The sequence below is a fragment of the Herpailurus yagouaroundi genome, unplaced genomic scaffold (genome assembly GCF_014898765.1).
Source record: "Herpailurus yagouaroundi ecotype Mexico unplaced genomic scaffold, PumYag 187, whole genome shotgun sequence".
NCBI classification, from domain to species: domain Eukaryota; kingdom Metazoa; phylum Chordata; class Mammalia; order Carnivora; family Felidae; genus Herpailurus; species Herpailurus yagouaroundi.
In genome coordinates, this window is record NW_024412418.1 from 5,925,927 (window position 1) to 5,942,265 (window position 16,339).

Here is a 16,339-nt window from a genome sequence, read left to right on the forward strand (position 1 = left end):
TAGCAAGACGCCTTCCTTACTACTCTGCAAGCAAAGCTCCCCATTTGAGCAGTATCTTCTAATGTCACCAAGACAAGGTGACTCTCCTCTAGTCCGTATTCCCAAGGAATGAATGGAATAATTATGTTGTCCAAGTTTATCGGATCTTTCTGCTTCTAAGGACAATTCCTTAGAAGCTCAGCACCAATGCCCCAAGAGAACACCAGAACCTTTGCGGAGGCCAATGTTTTCAGCTTAAGCAGCTTCAGATTCTACCTGGAGCCCCGAGACACAATGGCCACTTACTTCACCGTGTAACCAATGCTTGCTTCCCACCCTCCAGGAGAATCAGAAAGAACACCACTTACCAGGGTGTCCTTAAGAGACTTACATGTGTACTGTGCCGTGGAGCTGGGCTCCCCCTGGATGTGGTTCACCTCTGGAAAGATCGTGATGTTATATAAGGTGCCTGGAACCAAACCCCTGAGAGTGATCTCTTTGCGAGAAGTGTTTATCTTGTCAGAGCCGCGCTCGGACTGTATAACTAGGTGGTAGGTGTATTCGGAAGCATTGTCCGTACTCTGCCACTCCAACTCCATCCCGGTTGTGGTGACGTGGAACACGCGGATGTCAAAGACGGCACTGGGATCTGGTGGGAGGAAAGGAGGTACAAAGGAAGTGCCAAGGACCATCTTAACACCCAGCTTTATTGCAAAGTGTCCAGAGAACTTGCTCTTTTGCCAGCAAAGTCTCAGACGAGTTCACAGAGGGCAAACTCCAAAGCAAGCGAGAAACACGCACACTCCTGTCTTTAGAGAATTTTGGCTCTTCCGTGACACAGATGAGCAAGCTTACCAATCTGTCCTGTGGGTTCTCTGGTCTTTCGCTTTTGTCATAAAAACGCCCCCTTTGGGGGTCTTCTGGGGTGGAGGTCTTATTCAGATTCCTGATCTGAGTGCTGATGACCAGATGGGTTCAGTTGGTGAAAATGCATCAGACTATGCACTTACGACGTGTGTGTTTTCAATATGTATATTACAGCTCAATAAATAGTTTGGTGTGTGTGGGGGTGTGTATGTGTGTGTGGGTGGGTGGGCGTGTGTGTTTAATCTAACTCCCTGAAAAGAAAACGTTTTCCTGTAACACAGGCATATACCAAAACGAAAAACTGAAATGGACAGCTGACGTTTGCTAGGTTGAGAGTATTCAAGGCCAGGGTGGAGAAGGGAAAACACACGTACACACACACCCCAACCACCCTCCCAGCTGGGGTCAGAAGAGAACTCTCCCACAGGGGTACTCGGGGTACCCTGCTCCCCCGCATCTCACCTCTACACACCGAACCAGCTGTAATGTGCATGCACAGATCGAGGCCCAGAAATAACCATATAAGCTACTACTTTTCTGCCCTTGCTTTCAAAACATTTCTCTTTACCTGGGAACCCAAGTCCCCTCTCGTGAGAGGAACTGAGTGATGGGACAAAGGAGGGAAATATTTTCACTGTAAAACCCTGTGTGTGTGTGTGTGTGTGTGTGTGTGTGTGCATGTGTGTGTGTGTGTGTTTTACATGCATGTACCACACACATGTACTCTCTTCCAAAAAACAATTTTTTTTTAAGTGGCTCCTCTGTAAAGGTAGGGAGCTTTGAGAGTCTTCTTTCCCTACCACCAGATTCCTGATGTCACAGGGATTCCACAGACAAAAGACCATAAAAGGACGCCATTATCTGGGTGGCTCAGTCAGTTGAGCATCCAAATCTTGATCAGGTTCAGGTCGTGATCTCAGGGTTCAAGGGTTCAAGCCCCGCGTCAGGCTCCATGCTTGCCACATGGAGCCTGCTTGAGATTCTCTACCCCTCCCACATGCATTCTCTCTCTCTCTCTCTTTCTCTCTCTCTCTCTCAAAATAAACTTCAAAAAAAGAAAAAAGTACATTATTATCTATAAACATAAAAAAAAAATAGAAATAACCTAAATATTCCATAAAAAGAGAAGGGCTCTATAAACTGTGATCTGGCTATATAATGAAACATCCTGCAGCCACTAAAAACATAAAGACCATACATACTATGGGAGGGAGGCTACAATATACACTGAGTTAAAAAAAAATAGTTGAAATACAAAATACAATTATTTGTATAATAATTACAACGATGTAAACAAAACCTATGACTGTGGACACAGATGTGAAAGGAATTCAGTGGGGTTAGAAGGCAGAGTTCTTCTTGTTTCCCTTCCTTTCTATGGTGGTAAAATATCCATGTCTATAATTTTAACCATTTGTAAATGTACAACTCAGAGGCATTAAATACATTCACAATTTTGTGACACTATCATCACTATCTATACCCAAAATATTTCATCACCCCCAACACAGACTCTGTTCCACTTAAGCAGCAACTCCCCACACTTCCCTCCCTGGTAGCCTCTGTTCTCCTTTGGTCGCTATGAACTTGCCTATTCTAAGAACCTCAGGTAAGTAGAATCATACAATATTTGTCCTTCTGTGTCTAGCTTCTTTCACGTAGCATAATGTTTTGAGGTTCATCCATGCAGTGGGTATCAGAATTTCATTCATTTTTATGGCTGAATAATATTCTATTGTGTGGATATACCACGTTTTGTCTATCCACTGCTCTCTGGACACTTGACTGTTCTACTCTTGGCTGATGTAAATCGTGCTACCATGAACACTGGTATACAGATAACTGATCGAGTCTCTGCTTTCAATCCTTTGGGAAATATAAATATCATATAAATACATATACATACATATACACATATAAACATATGTATACAAACATACACACACACACACACACGTAGAATTGGAACTGCTGAATCATATAGCATTTGTTTCCTTTCCTCAAAATTGCCTTTAATGCTGTTATACTGACTTTAATAATAATGGAAGTTGTTCAACCATAGAATGATAATCCCCGAAGAGATTAGTGCCTTATCACAACTCTTCATGATTCCCATTCAATGGGACTCAATTAGAGGTTACAGTACAAGAGATGTAACTTCTCCTCAACGAATAGGCCTAAATTGCTTTGCAGCTGACCATCAGTCCATACTCTGCTTGAGACCTCATTCTTCAAAGCCAGAGGTCAGTTCACTCCTTTGTCACTCTGGGCCCAGTTATAAAGCTCACAGAACTCCCATTTCCTGCTCTGGAAAACAGAGATGCTAACAGTGCCTACCTCGTGAAGTTATGACAAAAATTTTTAAATAAAAGATGAGAGCCCAGCACTTTGTAGACCCCCAATATATTAAGCTATTATCACATTAAGTTCTGGGCATTGGCAAGTCACACAATATCAAGTGTCCCCCACCACGGTAATCCTCATGGTAGCAACATTCTCAAAAGAAAAACAGAAATATACGTTGACGTTAAGATGCCATTGCAACAGTCTAATCTAAAATTCAGACTTGAGGGGCGCCTGGGTGGCTCAGTCAGCAAAGCATCTGACTTCAGCTCAAGTCATGACCTCAGAGTTCATGGGTTCAAGCCCCGCATCAAGCTCTGTGCTGACAGCTCAGAGCCCGGAGCCTGCTTCAGATTCTGTGTCTCCCTCTCTCTCTGCCCTTCCACCACTCATGCTCTGTCTCTCTCAAAGATAAATAAACATTAAAAACATTTTTTTAATAAAAAAATAAAATTCAGACTTGAAATGGAATTACTGCATTTCATCTAAGGAATGTACTTTAGCAGTCCGTTATTTTGGAAACAAACCTTGCAAGGAACTATCAATGCCTTCACCCAACCAACAGAGTTGAAGAAACCTACACAAGGAGAATCTCAAAAGCCCAAATGATTTCATGTGTGCCTAAAGGAATTAGGCCTCATTTTTTTATTCTTCCCTTCTATATAAAAGATTAATTCTCTTGCAATCAAAGCTCAAGGAATAGTGTATGTTTTCCAAGCTTTCCCAAAAAACGTGTTTCAAATTTTAAAAACAACAGTAATGAACATTAAATTGTTTTGATGAAATAATTTTATCAAGATCACTTAGCCTCAAAGAATAATGCTGTTTATGAAAGACTGTATATAATCTACAATCTACTTTTCCAACAATAGGGGAGTACTTGAATAATTTACAATACATCCATATCATTGGTTCTTAAACTTTTGAATCTCAGGACCCCTTTACCTCCTTAAGAGAGAATTTTTATTTATGTAGGCTATATTTATATTTACTGTATTAGAAATAAAAAATGAAGGGGCGTCTGGGTGGCTCAGTTGGTTAAGCTTCCGACTTGGGCTCAGGTCATGATCTCACGGTTCATGAGTTGGAGCCCCACATCTAGCTCAGAGCCTAGAGCCTACTTCGGATTCTGTGTCTCCATCCCTCTCTGCCCCTCCCCTGCTCATGCTTGCTCGCTCGCTCGCTCTCTCTCTCTCTCTCTCAAAAGTAAATAAACACCAAAAAAATTTTTTAAAGAAATAAAAAATGAAGAGTTTTTAAAACATGAGAATACACAAGCATACATTCCATTAGCCATCAGAGTGACGATGTCATTCCTTGTCATATAGCATCTGGAAAGCTCCATTATACACTCATCATGAGAGAATAAGATTAAAAAAGCCAAATAACACTTTAGAAGCAGTATGATAATAATAATAACAACTCATCAACTCCTTGAAAGAATCTAGGGGACCCTCAGAGATCCCTGGATCACACTTTGGGTAACAATGATCTAGCCCACAAGTCAACTAAGTTTTCCTTTAAGGGACACAGAATAAATATTTTACATATTGTGGGCCATATATTTTCTATTGCAACTGCTCATTTCTAGCACAAAAGCAGTTATAGATAGTATATAAACACATAAGCATGGTTGTGTTCTAATAAAACTTTATTTATGAAAACAGGCAATGGCCAGATGTGGCCCATAGGCCATTATTATCTGTTGACCCGATTTAGACAATGGAATGCCAGGAAGATATTAAAATTATCCTGTAGAAATATTTATACTGGCAGGGAAGAACACTCATAATAAGCTGATATGTGGTAAGAAGCAGATTATAAAACCACATGAATAGGATGACTTCAATGTTTGTAAAAGAAAAAATATATAGGGGTGCCTGAGTGGCTCAGTCAGTTGAGCATCTGACTCTTGATTTCGGCTCAGGTCATTATCTCATGATTCATGTGATGGAACCCCACAACTTCTCTCTCCCTCTGCCCCTTCCCCACTCCAAATAAATAAATAAATAAATAAATAAATAAATAAAATACAGGCACATATTTAAAATTAGAAAAGTTATCATTGATTGTCTCATACATCAAAAATATGCCAAAAGTTACCAGTGATTATTTCTGGTTGATAGTTTACTATGTGATTTTCTTTTGCTTGTCTATGTATTTTACATAATGAATATGCATTACTGTCATTATAAATGTTTTTTAAGATTTTCATTAGATAATTAAAAGCAGTATTTGGAAAACCTGGCATTATAAATTATACTGATTTCCTTTAAGAAACACCACTGTTTTACAGAAAACACAGCCTATTTGCTTACCAGTTCTATTGTAAACCGTCTGGGACTCCCCTTCAGTCCCATTTGGTCCTTGTGGAAATATTTCAAAACGATACTTGGTTCCAGGGTATAAGCCACCGATGACAATACTTTGGTTTTGGGTGGCTGTTTCCAGCGGAGATTTTCCAGCTCCTTCCTCTGTGGTAAGTATCTTGAAGAAATCTGCGTCATTGCTGCTCCAAGCTAAGCCAATTTCCCTTGTGCTGACACTCGTCACTCGAAAGTCGGAAACTGGACGGGGGGCTGTGGGAAGAGAGTAAACAACTAGATTTAGAGCCTGGTTCTACAGAAGACAGGGTGACTGAACCTCACAAAATATTTACACTGAGATTATATGCACACTTGGGACATCCGACCTTTCTCTCTTCTTTGTATTATCACCTACAATGCCCTTAGCAACTGGTATTTTTGGCTACTGAGAAAACAGTTGGCTACAAGAGCATAGAAACTGCATGCTTAGGTTGTACAAAGTCATTCACTGGAAATGAGAGGAGGGGTGAACCCACGTGGGCACGAGCTAACACTCTGGGGTAGGACCTTGGCTGCTGCTGGCTGCTTTATCTCAAATATATATTATTAGGCCTCCCAGAACCTCTGTTTAGAAACATGCAGTAGAGGCTGCTGTTGACCCCTAAAACCCATTCCTTACCTGGCTTTTCCCTTAGTCATACAACCCCAGATTTTTAGCTGTGTACCTGGCTGTCGGAAGTAAAGACTATATTTCCCAGCCTCCTTTGCTGCTAGATTAGCCGTGTGGCTGAGCTCTGGTCAATAGGATGTGAGCAGAAGTACCGTATGACTTTTAGGAAGTATCATGAACGCATGGAGCGCTACCTTCTGCCCTTCCTCCTCCTTGTAGCTGGAATGTAGATGCAATACCCAGAGTTCAGGCCGCCTAGCTCCAGAACGGGTACGGTGGCTGTGGTGGCACCTATGGCTTCCTGATCCCCGGATTACAGCTCAGAACATATATTTCTGGAGCCAACACGTACAGTGGGGGTTGCAGACTGTGACAAAACCGCACCCCTTAGTGTGGGAGCCATTCCTGGGTCCCAGCCTAAAGCCTGCTCCCCCAGCTGTTAAGAGTTGAAGCGCGTCCCCTCAAAATTCATATGTTGGAGCTCTAACACCCAGTACCTCAGAAGGTGGTATATTTGGAGACAGGGCCTTTAAAGAGGTGATTACGGTAAAACAAGGTCATTAGAGTAGGTCCTAATCCAGTATATGACTGGTGTCCTGGTAAGAAGAGGAGATTAGGACACAGTCATGCACAGACCAAAGGACAACCACGCAAAGACACGGGGAGAAGACAGCCACCTTCCAGCCAAGGAGAGAGGCCTCAGAGGAACCCAACCGTTCATCACCTTGATCTCAAACTTCTTGTCTCCAGAACTGTGAGAAAATAAATTTCTGTTGTTTAAGCTCTGCAGTCTGTGGTACTTATAACAGCCGCCCTGGCAAAATAACACACCAGCCCTCCCAGTCACTCTGCAAACCCTCGGCTCCCAGGATCGAGTTCCTTTGGGCTGAAAAAAGCTCGTAAAAAGCTTCTGTTTCCTGCCACGGAGCCCTGGCTAACACTCCTCCATCCCGTCCTGCCTAGCACTGGTGCTGCTTCTACAAGGACAAAGAAACAAACTCCTGTTTTGTTTACGCCGTGCATACTTGGGAAGTTTTTTTGTTACTCACAGCCAAACCTAATCTGAACTAATAAAGGGACTGAAGAGTAAAAGTGTAGAAGGTGAGGAAGGGAAACCAGATTCCACTTACCCCAAAGAGCCAGTCCAGAAGACATTTGTAAAGGTGCCTAAGGTGCGCTTCCTAGCAAACAACAGACACCCAAGTGAAGCATTCTGTGAAACGAGCCCTGGGTCCAGAGCCAGGCATCCCTGGGACCCACGTCTCTGCTCTGCCACTTTGCGCCCTTAGGCAAATCATTCGGCTGGGTGGGGCTGCAGCCTCCTTATTTGTCAAACAGGGATCCTAATACCTACCATGGAGGCCATCGCAATACCCATAAAGCGCCTGGTAAGGTACGATACTGATACTGTTATACTATGTACTACTGGTATACCATTATTGCTTTACTTTAATTCTCGGACCTTCTTTGGAACAGAAAGCATCTTTTTTTAATGTTTATTTTTGAGAGACAGAGACAGAGAGAGAGCGCGCGCGCAAGTGGGGGAGGGGCAGAGAGACAGGAAGGCATAGAATCCAAAGCAGGCTCCAGGCTCGGCACAAACCCCAGTGCAGGGCTCGAACCCACGAACTGTGAGATCATAACCTGAGCCGAAGTCAGACACTTAACTGACCGAGCCACCCAGGTGCCCTGGAACAGGAAGCTTTTTATTTGCTGCCTGTCATCTTCTCTTTAAAGCACAGGTAAGCAGGGGCGCCTGGGTGGCGCAGTCGGTTAAGCGTCCGACTTCAGCCAGGTCACGATCTCGCGGTCCGTGAGTTCGAGCCCCGTGTCGGGCTCTGGGCTGATGGCTCAGAGCCTGGAGCCTGTTTCCGATTCTGTGTCTCCCTCTCTCTCTGCCCCTCGCCCGTTCATGCTCTGTCTCTCTCTGTCCCAAAAATAAATAAACGTTGAAAAAAAAATTTAAAAAAAATAAATAAATAAAATAAAGCACAGGTAAGCAAAGAAAGGGTGAGATACATCTGTGCCCTGCTTCATTATAATGTCAGTATCCAAAAGACAGAGGGACGTGAATAACCAGGTTCTTTTTGTCTCCGTGCATCATTTTGCCTCTACCATGCTAGAATGAATGGTCATTACAAGCACAGGCTGGAGTCAGCCCAGCTGTTGAATCCTACCTCTGCTATGTGTGTAACACCTCCCTACAGCACCTCTCTCAGCCACGGCTCCCTGATTCATAAAATAAGGCTAATTCCAACCATGTCACAGGTCTGTGAACACTACATAAGACAGTGCAAGGAGGGGCTCCTGGGCGGCTCAGTCGGTTCAGGGACCAACTCTTGATTTAGGCTCAGGTCATGATCTCATGGTTCATGGGATCAAGCCCTACATTGGGCTCTGCGCTGACAGCGTGGAGCCTGTTTGGGATTCTTTCTCCCCCCTCTTTCTGTTCTTCCCGCACTCACATGCTCGCTTTCTCTCTTTCTCTCTCTCTCTCTCTCTCTCTCTCACACACACACACACACACACACACACACACACACAAAATAAAATTTAGAAGTGTAAAAAAGTAAAATAAAAAGAAGACAGTGCCAGGAAAGCATGTACACCATGTTCAGCACGTGGGGTGGGTCAGTCAACGATCATCGTTACAACGGCGCACATCCGGAAGGAGGTTAGAGTCCCTGTGGGCTCACACACTGAGCTGTGTTTTCCTCGAGGGTAGGGACAAAGCTTTGTCTCGTACCTGGGCCTGGCACAGAGCAGGCAGGTGAGAGAGGTCAGCAAAACAATGAGTGAACTCACGGGTGTACACTTGGAGAAAACCCGGCACGCCCTTGGAACTGTTGCCAAGGAAAGGATGCACCGTGATGTTGTACAAGGTACTCGAGTTGAGCGAAGTAATGACGACCTGAGTCTCATTGACATGGAGGGTGAAGGAATCCGTCTCCCCAGTGACTTGTATCTTGTAGGTATAGACAGAGGACGACTCGTTATCATTGATTTTCCAGGTCAGGGTCATGTTTGTTGCGTTGATGTCCACAACTTCAACGTCAAACACTTGACTGGCGACTGTGAAGACAGAAGAGGCGTTAACAGTAACCAGAATGGCCAAGCCAGAGAGAGAGACAGAGACAAACCATCATCAGGACCTGTCATCCATTATAAGAAAGATTCTCAGCAATCATGCCTTCCTCTCCTACACATTTTTACCACAACATACATCAATGTATGGGGGTCCCAGCAAGTGTCAGACATCATCTTCAGTGAAGAGACAACCTGGCCAATTGCAACTGCATAGCTACCGCTTTGTTCTTCTTGTGAGTTTACTCTTAGAGATATGACAGGCTCTTCAAACAACAACATGGACTCTACTCATGCCCTGCTCAGGTCCTGGGGTGACCCAGAAACACTCTCAAGCATATATGCTTCCAGAATGAACTATACAGGACCCATTAAAGATTACACACTTTAGCGCAAGGCAGGTCCGGGTTCCAAGGTTAGTTCTGCATTAATGGCCAGGTAGTTCTGAGGAAAATCATGTGAGCTCAGTCTCCTCATCTGCAAAATGGGGGTAATATTCCTAACCTCGAGAAAAGATAACACAGAGCTCTAATAATCTGCCACTGGCCCATCCTACCCTCTCAATCCATGCTGTCCGTCCCCTGCCTGCTCTGTGCCCTGGAAGGCTGACCCCTACATGCTGCATCACTGCGACTGGCAGGAAGGAGGGGCCCTACCAGAGGCCCTGGGACTGGGTTCCACCTGCAAGCAATGTGAGCAGGCGACCTGGAAGCAGAGGAGTAAGCAGTGAAGTGTTTCTCCCACAGGCCTCTGCTCGGGCTACCTGTTCTGACAAGGCTGCCTCTTCCACTGCCCCAGCCCCCACCAGGTTCCAGAAGCACCCCTTCTTCCCCTTGCTCATCAGCCTTAGAGGTGACTTCCTACCATGACTAATCTCAGGTGTCTCAACATGCTCTGATGATTTCCTTAACGCCATCCCACCTAACGAGATGCTTGAAAAATGCTTTGTGTGAGACATGTATTGTGTGCATGTATATACATCTAGATATGCACATATATACACACACATGCCACACAGAGAGGGTTAAAGTTACTATGATTATTACTTATCAAGTGCTAGGACAGTTCACACAAACCAGGCCATGTGTATCCATATATCTGAGAGCCTAAGATGCAATCACTATTTTTTTTAATGTTTATTTATTTTTGAGAGAGAGAGACACAGCGTGAGCAGGGGAGGGGTAGAGAGAGAGGGAGACACAGAAACTGAAGCAAGCTCCAGGCTCCAAGCTGTCAGCACAGAACCCGATGCAGGACTCGAACTCAGGAACCACAAGATCATGACCTGAGCCAAAGTCAGATGCTTAACCGACTGAGCCACCCAGGTGCCCCTGCAATCACTATTTAATTCTGTTCAGACAGCTTTAAAGCAGGGAACCCGAGGCCCACGCTAACCCACAAGACCCCTTTTAGCAAGTCAGGCAAAGGGCTCATCCTCTGGATGGAGCCAGCCCTGGGGTACATTGCTCAGCGAGGAGCCCATTCACCCTCTTGCACAAGCATCTTGTGTGTAGGATGGCCCCACCGCTGTCAAAGGCACCCCTGGAGGGCCCCTTCTTCCTCCTCCTCCTGCCCCACCCTCTAGACACCGAGCCCTCCCACCTGCCAACCTGCTGGGTCACTGAGGGTCCCCAGAAGCCAAGCGGCCTTTCCTATAGCTACATCCTCCCCTCCTCACCCACACACTGGCATCACCGGTAGAACGGGAAAGAAAGGAGGGCACAAGTGGACCCTCCTTCAAGGTGGACACAGGGAAAAGCAGTAATTCTTTACAGACACAACCTGTCATAGGCGTCCTGCCCAGACTGTCCAGCCCCTGCAAGTGACATGGCCAGGCTAGTAACTGCCTCTGACAGAGACACCCAACTCACGAGCATACGATCACAACTCTCTAGGAACGAAGTCGACCCCTCCAGAATTACCAGGGTCCTCGAGCTGTCACCCACTCCTCGCACCTCTCTACCTTCGTGCCTCGGGGTCCACCACCTGCACTTTCACTCATAATGTTTCCTCAGTGGACATGTCTTCCTCCCTCTCTCCCTTTATCCAAATCCTAGTCTCTCTTCAAAGCAAGTTCAAATCCTGCCTGTAGAAGAGGCCTTCCCTCGGGATTTGATGCTAAGATCGTGCTCCAGCCTTCCACTGTCTAGAGCACTCAGGGGGCAGCTGCAGTGGACGGTGGCCACGTGTCACCTGTGCGGCACCCAACAGCACCAAATCCCCCCTGGGGGGAGGAAGTGCTCATCATCCACGTAGAAGCCGGAGGACCACACTCCCTTCCCCAACGCAGCCATCCAGAAATCACGAACGTGACAGCGTCTCCATCTTGGGACTCGGACTCCTGAGGGTGTTACCAGGTACCAGCTAGTAACCAGGTGTTACTAGCCTCCCAGAGTTTCCTGGATCCTAGTCTTATTTTCTGCCCTGTATCCCCCAGCCCGTACCCCTTCTCCCTCCATTCTATGGGTCTCCGACAGCCTTTGAGAACAGATATATTTTTGGGTCAGGTAACCAGAGTGGGAGTTCGTGTTGCCTCAACCAAGTCCCTGAGGGTGACACTGGTGCAGCATTTATTCCTGAGCCCAGGGGGCCTGACCATGGACTTGTCAATGCGTGGATGTCTCTCTCGACTCCCCATCTATCTTGAACTCCCCTTAGGAAGGAACCATGCATTTCTTTGCCCCCTCGTCAGCACCAATCCGACACACCTCCAAATATTGGTCAGTTGACAGAGCGGAAATACCATTAAATTATAGGTAGGAAGAGCAATGCACATATCAACAAGCTTCCACAGAAAGATCAGCATGCACTGGAGGGGAGGTCAAAACAAAACAAAACAAAACAACCCCAAAACAAGCAACAACAACAACAACAAAAAACACCTCATTTTCTTACCTGAAGGGGAAAATACTTAACCAACAAATGACAAGAAGAATAGCTAATTATAAGAGAAAAATATTACACCAGCTTGTCCCACTGGCCTGGGTGCAGAGACACGAAAGGAAGACACGAGGTAGCACCTCGCGTCTGCACGCAGCAGCTGCCCGATACGCGTTAGTGAGCTTTTGAAAGAAAGAAGCATCTTGGCCACGGAGTTAAGAAGAAACTCACTGGATTTGCTCTGTCCAAAATCTCTTCCAGAAAACTCCCTCTGACAACACGAGTACTTGTGAAGCAAGAGATAACGGAGAGACGAGAATCACAGAAGACCAAAGTGGGTGCTGGAAAATGCGGGCTGAAGACATTCTACAAAATTCAACATACCCGTCCTGAACGTTATGCGCTGGGGCCCTCCTTCTGTGCCATCTGCTGCTTGAGAATAGACAGCGGCACAGTACTCCGTGTCGGGCACCAACCCCGTAATCAGGACTTCCGTGTCTCCAGTCAGAAGATGGTCCGAAGACAGGTCCACACGTTTGAGCTGGTATCCAGACACGGGGGCCGTGTGGTTCCGGGGTTGCTGGGAGAAGCTCTCCGTGGCGTTGGCATCTACTTCCATCACAAAAGTCAAATACATTAACTGCAACGGAAGCACATGCCTGTCCGCCCACAGCACCTTCCCCATAAGAGGACACGTCAGGCAGCACCCACAGTTACTACACCACAAATTCTTCCCTTCCTCCCCCACAGAGAGACACATCCTCCTGGAAGGACCCTGATTTTCAGCAGCTCTTTCGCTCTCTACTTGTATCCCACGTACCACCCCCCTTCTCTTTCCAACTCGGCTGTTTTCAGTTCTTCCCCTTCTTTCAAGAAAATCGTCTTCCGCCCAGCTCCAAAGGTGGTCATCTAGGGACGGCCACTGGACTCAAACCTGGCTAATCTGATCTCACTCCAGGAATTTCTCCCCTGGGCCAGACCCCTTCTGATAGGAGGTGAACTGAGGGACCTGCTGGTGGCCATTTCTCCCTGAGCTTTGGGGCAGGAGCCACTCTGAAGTCAAGGCCGATATGGAAGGAGGCAGGCGGAGGAGACGGGAGCCCCCTCATCTCTTGCTTCGGGGCCTTACTGCCCACAGCAGGAAAACAGACATGAGCCCACAAGTTGCTTTTCTAGCCCCGGCTATTTAAAGTCTGGTTTCTGTCAGTTGTGGTCAACAATCCTAACACCCCCGTCGTAGTACTATTTCCTGATGTGTAAAATGGGGATTAAGCACTTGTTCTTCTCAATTCACAGGGCTGCCTCTGAAAATGCTTCAAATCTGTAAATGGCTACTCCACTGCCAATGCAGAAGACATCTGCTAGCCTCGCTTGCTAAGTTTCGCTTTTCGCAACAGATGTGACAAGTTCATCCGATGGCCCTACTTGGGTTAATGCATCTAGTATTTGTTGACCTGAAAGTTTAAAGAGCTAAAGGGGCCAGCTCCTTTGCGGGATGCCAGACTCAGAAAGCTTCAGCCCCTGTTACCATTCTGAACCCCAATGATCTGACCTGTAAAATAAGAACATTTCCCTCCTTCCTCATACAGATGTGGGGTAAAACTAACAGTCTGGAGCAAAGCCCTCTAGAAATTCTAAAACTCTATACAACTACAAGAGCAATATTTCTTAAAACTATTAAGTTACTGAAAGTCAAAACCAGTATGGCAGATGAGAAGCACACTTTTGTAACTCACCTAAGCCACTATCTATAACCGAGGACTCTCTCCCTTCCTCATTTGATTCTGAAAGACACAGGGTGACCTTTTGTCGAACCCCTGGTGTCAGGTGTGATATGTTGACCACCAAGACTTGAGGCGACTCCTTACAACTTTCGACGCCTTCAAAGAGCATCCAGCAGGTGGCAGTGTCATTGCCATTCTTCCAGGTAATAGCAACTTGCGTCACACCCACGAAGGAAACACGAAGATCAGAAACTTGACTCGGCTCTATTTTAAAAAACACACAATGGGCATTGATGGAACAAGGTATTTGCAGTCACCTTTCATTGGGAATAACTGGGGTCACTGATGTTCCAATGTGACTCACTAAAAATACTTTTTTTATATCAGGGTCCTGTGCAAGTCCATCATTTCACAGCAGGAAATGATACAGAAAAGAATAAACCTGTAACCAAAGATTTTTAGGATCTCTGCTCTGCTCCACAACAGTTAGCTTCAACACTGATTTGAGAGTCTTCGAAACTGTCTTCAAAATTGTCAGACTGCAGGGGTGCCTAGATGGCTGAGTCGGTTCAGTGTCTCACTTTGGCTCAAGTCATGATCTCACAGTTCACGGGTTCAAGCCCCAGGTCTGGCTCTGTGCTGGTAGCTCAGAGCCTGGAGCCTGCTTTAGGGTTATCTCCCTGTCTCTCTCTCTGCCCCTCCCCTGCTCACACTCTGTCCGTGTCTCTCTCTCAAAATTGAATAAAAACATTTTTAAAAATGGGTTTTTTTTTTATTTTAAAAAAACAACAACTAAGCACTTAGTCCACAACCAATAAATAGTAGCTGATGAGGAAGGCCTTGTCCCGGGGGGCTTTCAGGTGGAATGAGGGGCTCAGCAACCAGGCTGGGTATTTCCCGCCACCTTCCCACCTCCTCTGGCCTGTGTCATCTCATCCCCATCACCATTGCTAAATTCTATCTTCTTTTTCCTCCTTCATTCTCTTCCATCTTCTCCCTGCCCTCTCCACCTGTCCCCCTCTCTTTCACGAGAGAGCAAACCTCTATCGTAGGGTTTGTTTTTTTTTTTTTTTTTGCCTCTGAACTTGTGCTCTAAGGAGCGACAAGAGTTTTTTGAGGGTACTGATGACACCCCACTCCTATGGGTCCTCTCTCCTCTCTCTCCAGTTCTTTTTCCTTATGGGGCTTCCAGGCAAGATTTCATTTAAAGAAATAGTTTCCTGGCTTGAAAAAAAAAAAAAAAAGCCTGCTGAAAACCGACAGTTTCATTTGCCTGTTCCATGTACAGAAGGTGCCCTGGGCTCCAAGACATCAGGCTTCCAGGGCCTCACCAGCCAAAGAGATCACATCCCCAGATCAGAAAACCAAAAGAAGAGCTCATTTTTAAATGTTTGGTTCTTCCCAGCTTAAAAGAGCTTCTTGTCTCTTTTTTGTACTTTTGATTCTTTTCTGCTTAAAAAAAAAAAAGGGAGAGAGCTAAATGTGCAGCTATAACACGTGCCTCAGGGTACTGACATTTAAGCTAAATAAAAATCTAAACCTAAGCGAGTGTCACTGGGCTATCATTTCATTTGAAACACGCTCTTCTATAAAGCACACCAAACTTCCAGGCCCGGCAAATACTCCTGAGAATATAAACAGCATTAACTTCCCTGCCGGGCTTAAGAAAAGCCTACTAATTACAGACACCATCAAGACACATGTCTAATGGGGTCACTGCTCCCAAGTCTTAGCAGAAAAGCAAATACTAGCCAATAATAGCAAAAGATTTTTAAAAGTGGACCTACTTAAAACCTCCCAAAGCACCCAAGACCTGAATACCAAATGATCTGCATTGATCAGGTAATGATTCAGGTATCACCTGAACTCCTGGGCTTGAACCAATATGGCATCTTTTCTCCTCCCCTTCCACCATTAACGAAAACCAATCTCTCCCCCACAGGCAACGTGAATGGACAAGGCTCTAGGATACAGGGTGAAAAGGAACGTCTCACGATCATTCCTGGGAGCTCATCTTACCTGTCACATCATTTGCGACCGTGGAATCTGCCCAAGTCTTACTGACTGTTTCTGAAGTGGTGAAGGATGTGTATGAAGCTGTTGGGCTAAAGCCTGTGGTGTTATCCCCAGCTTGACCTTCACCTTCTGTGTGCGTGTACGTAGAAGCAGCTGAGTCCGTGTTTGTCCATGCTGGGGCCACACTGGTTGGACTGATGGACACAGCTTCAATGTCAGACACAAACAAGGATTCTATTTTAATATGGTTTCCCGAAAGAGGAAAGAAAAAATTATATTTAAAAAAGAAATATAAGAGTCAGGACTGCTCTGCATCTCTACTTTTCAGAAGTGAATTGTGCAATCACAGAATTTTATTTCCCTCTATTTCTCCTCCTGGACTTTCTTCCCACAAACTAACTGACTGTTTCTGAAGTGGTGAAGGATGTGTATGAAGCTGTTGGATATATATATATATATATATATATATA

The 16,339-nt window shown here is 45.5% G+C and overlaps 1 protein-coding gene across 4 annotated transcripts in view; it reads right to left on the minus strand.

Annotated features, from left to right (window-relative positions):
* PTPRJ (protein tyrosine phosphatase receptor type J) overlaps positions 1-16,339 on the minus strand; it is a 56,688-nt gene that overhangs the window by 37,814 nt on the left and 2,535 nt on the right. The window contains exons 2-7 of one of the 4 annotated variants that reach the window (XM_040495146.1): positions 15,873-16,076; positions 13,866-14,117; positions 12,514-12,741; positions 8,971-9,237; positions 5,508-5,768; positions 371-628 (exon numbers count right to left, since the gene is read on the minus strand). In XM_040495146.1, coding sequence (XP_040351080.1) covers positions 371-628; positions 5,508-5,768; positions 8,971-9,237; positions 12,514-12,741; positions 13,866-14,117; positions 15,873-16,076 — 1,470 coding nt within the window. Of the gene's footprint in view, positions 1-370; positions 629-5,507; positions 5,769-8,970; positions 9,238-12,513; positions 12,742-13,865; positions 14,118-15,872; positions 16,104-16,339 lie in introns of all 4 variants that reach the window. The other 3 variants (XM_040495145.1, XM_040495143.1, XM_040495147.1) reach the window with 3 other exon arrangements.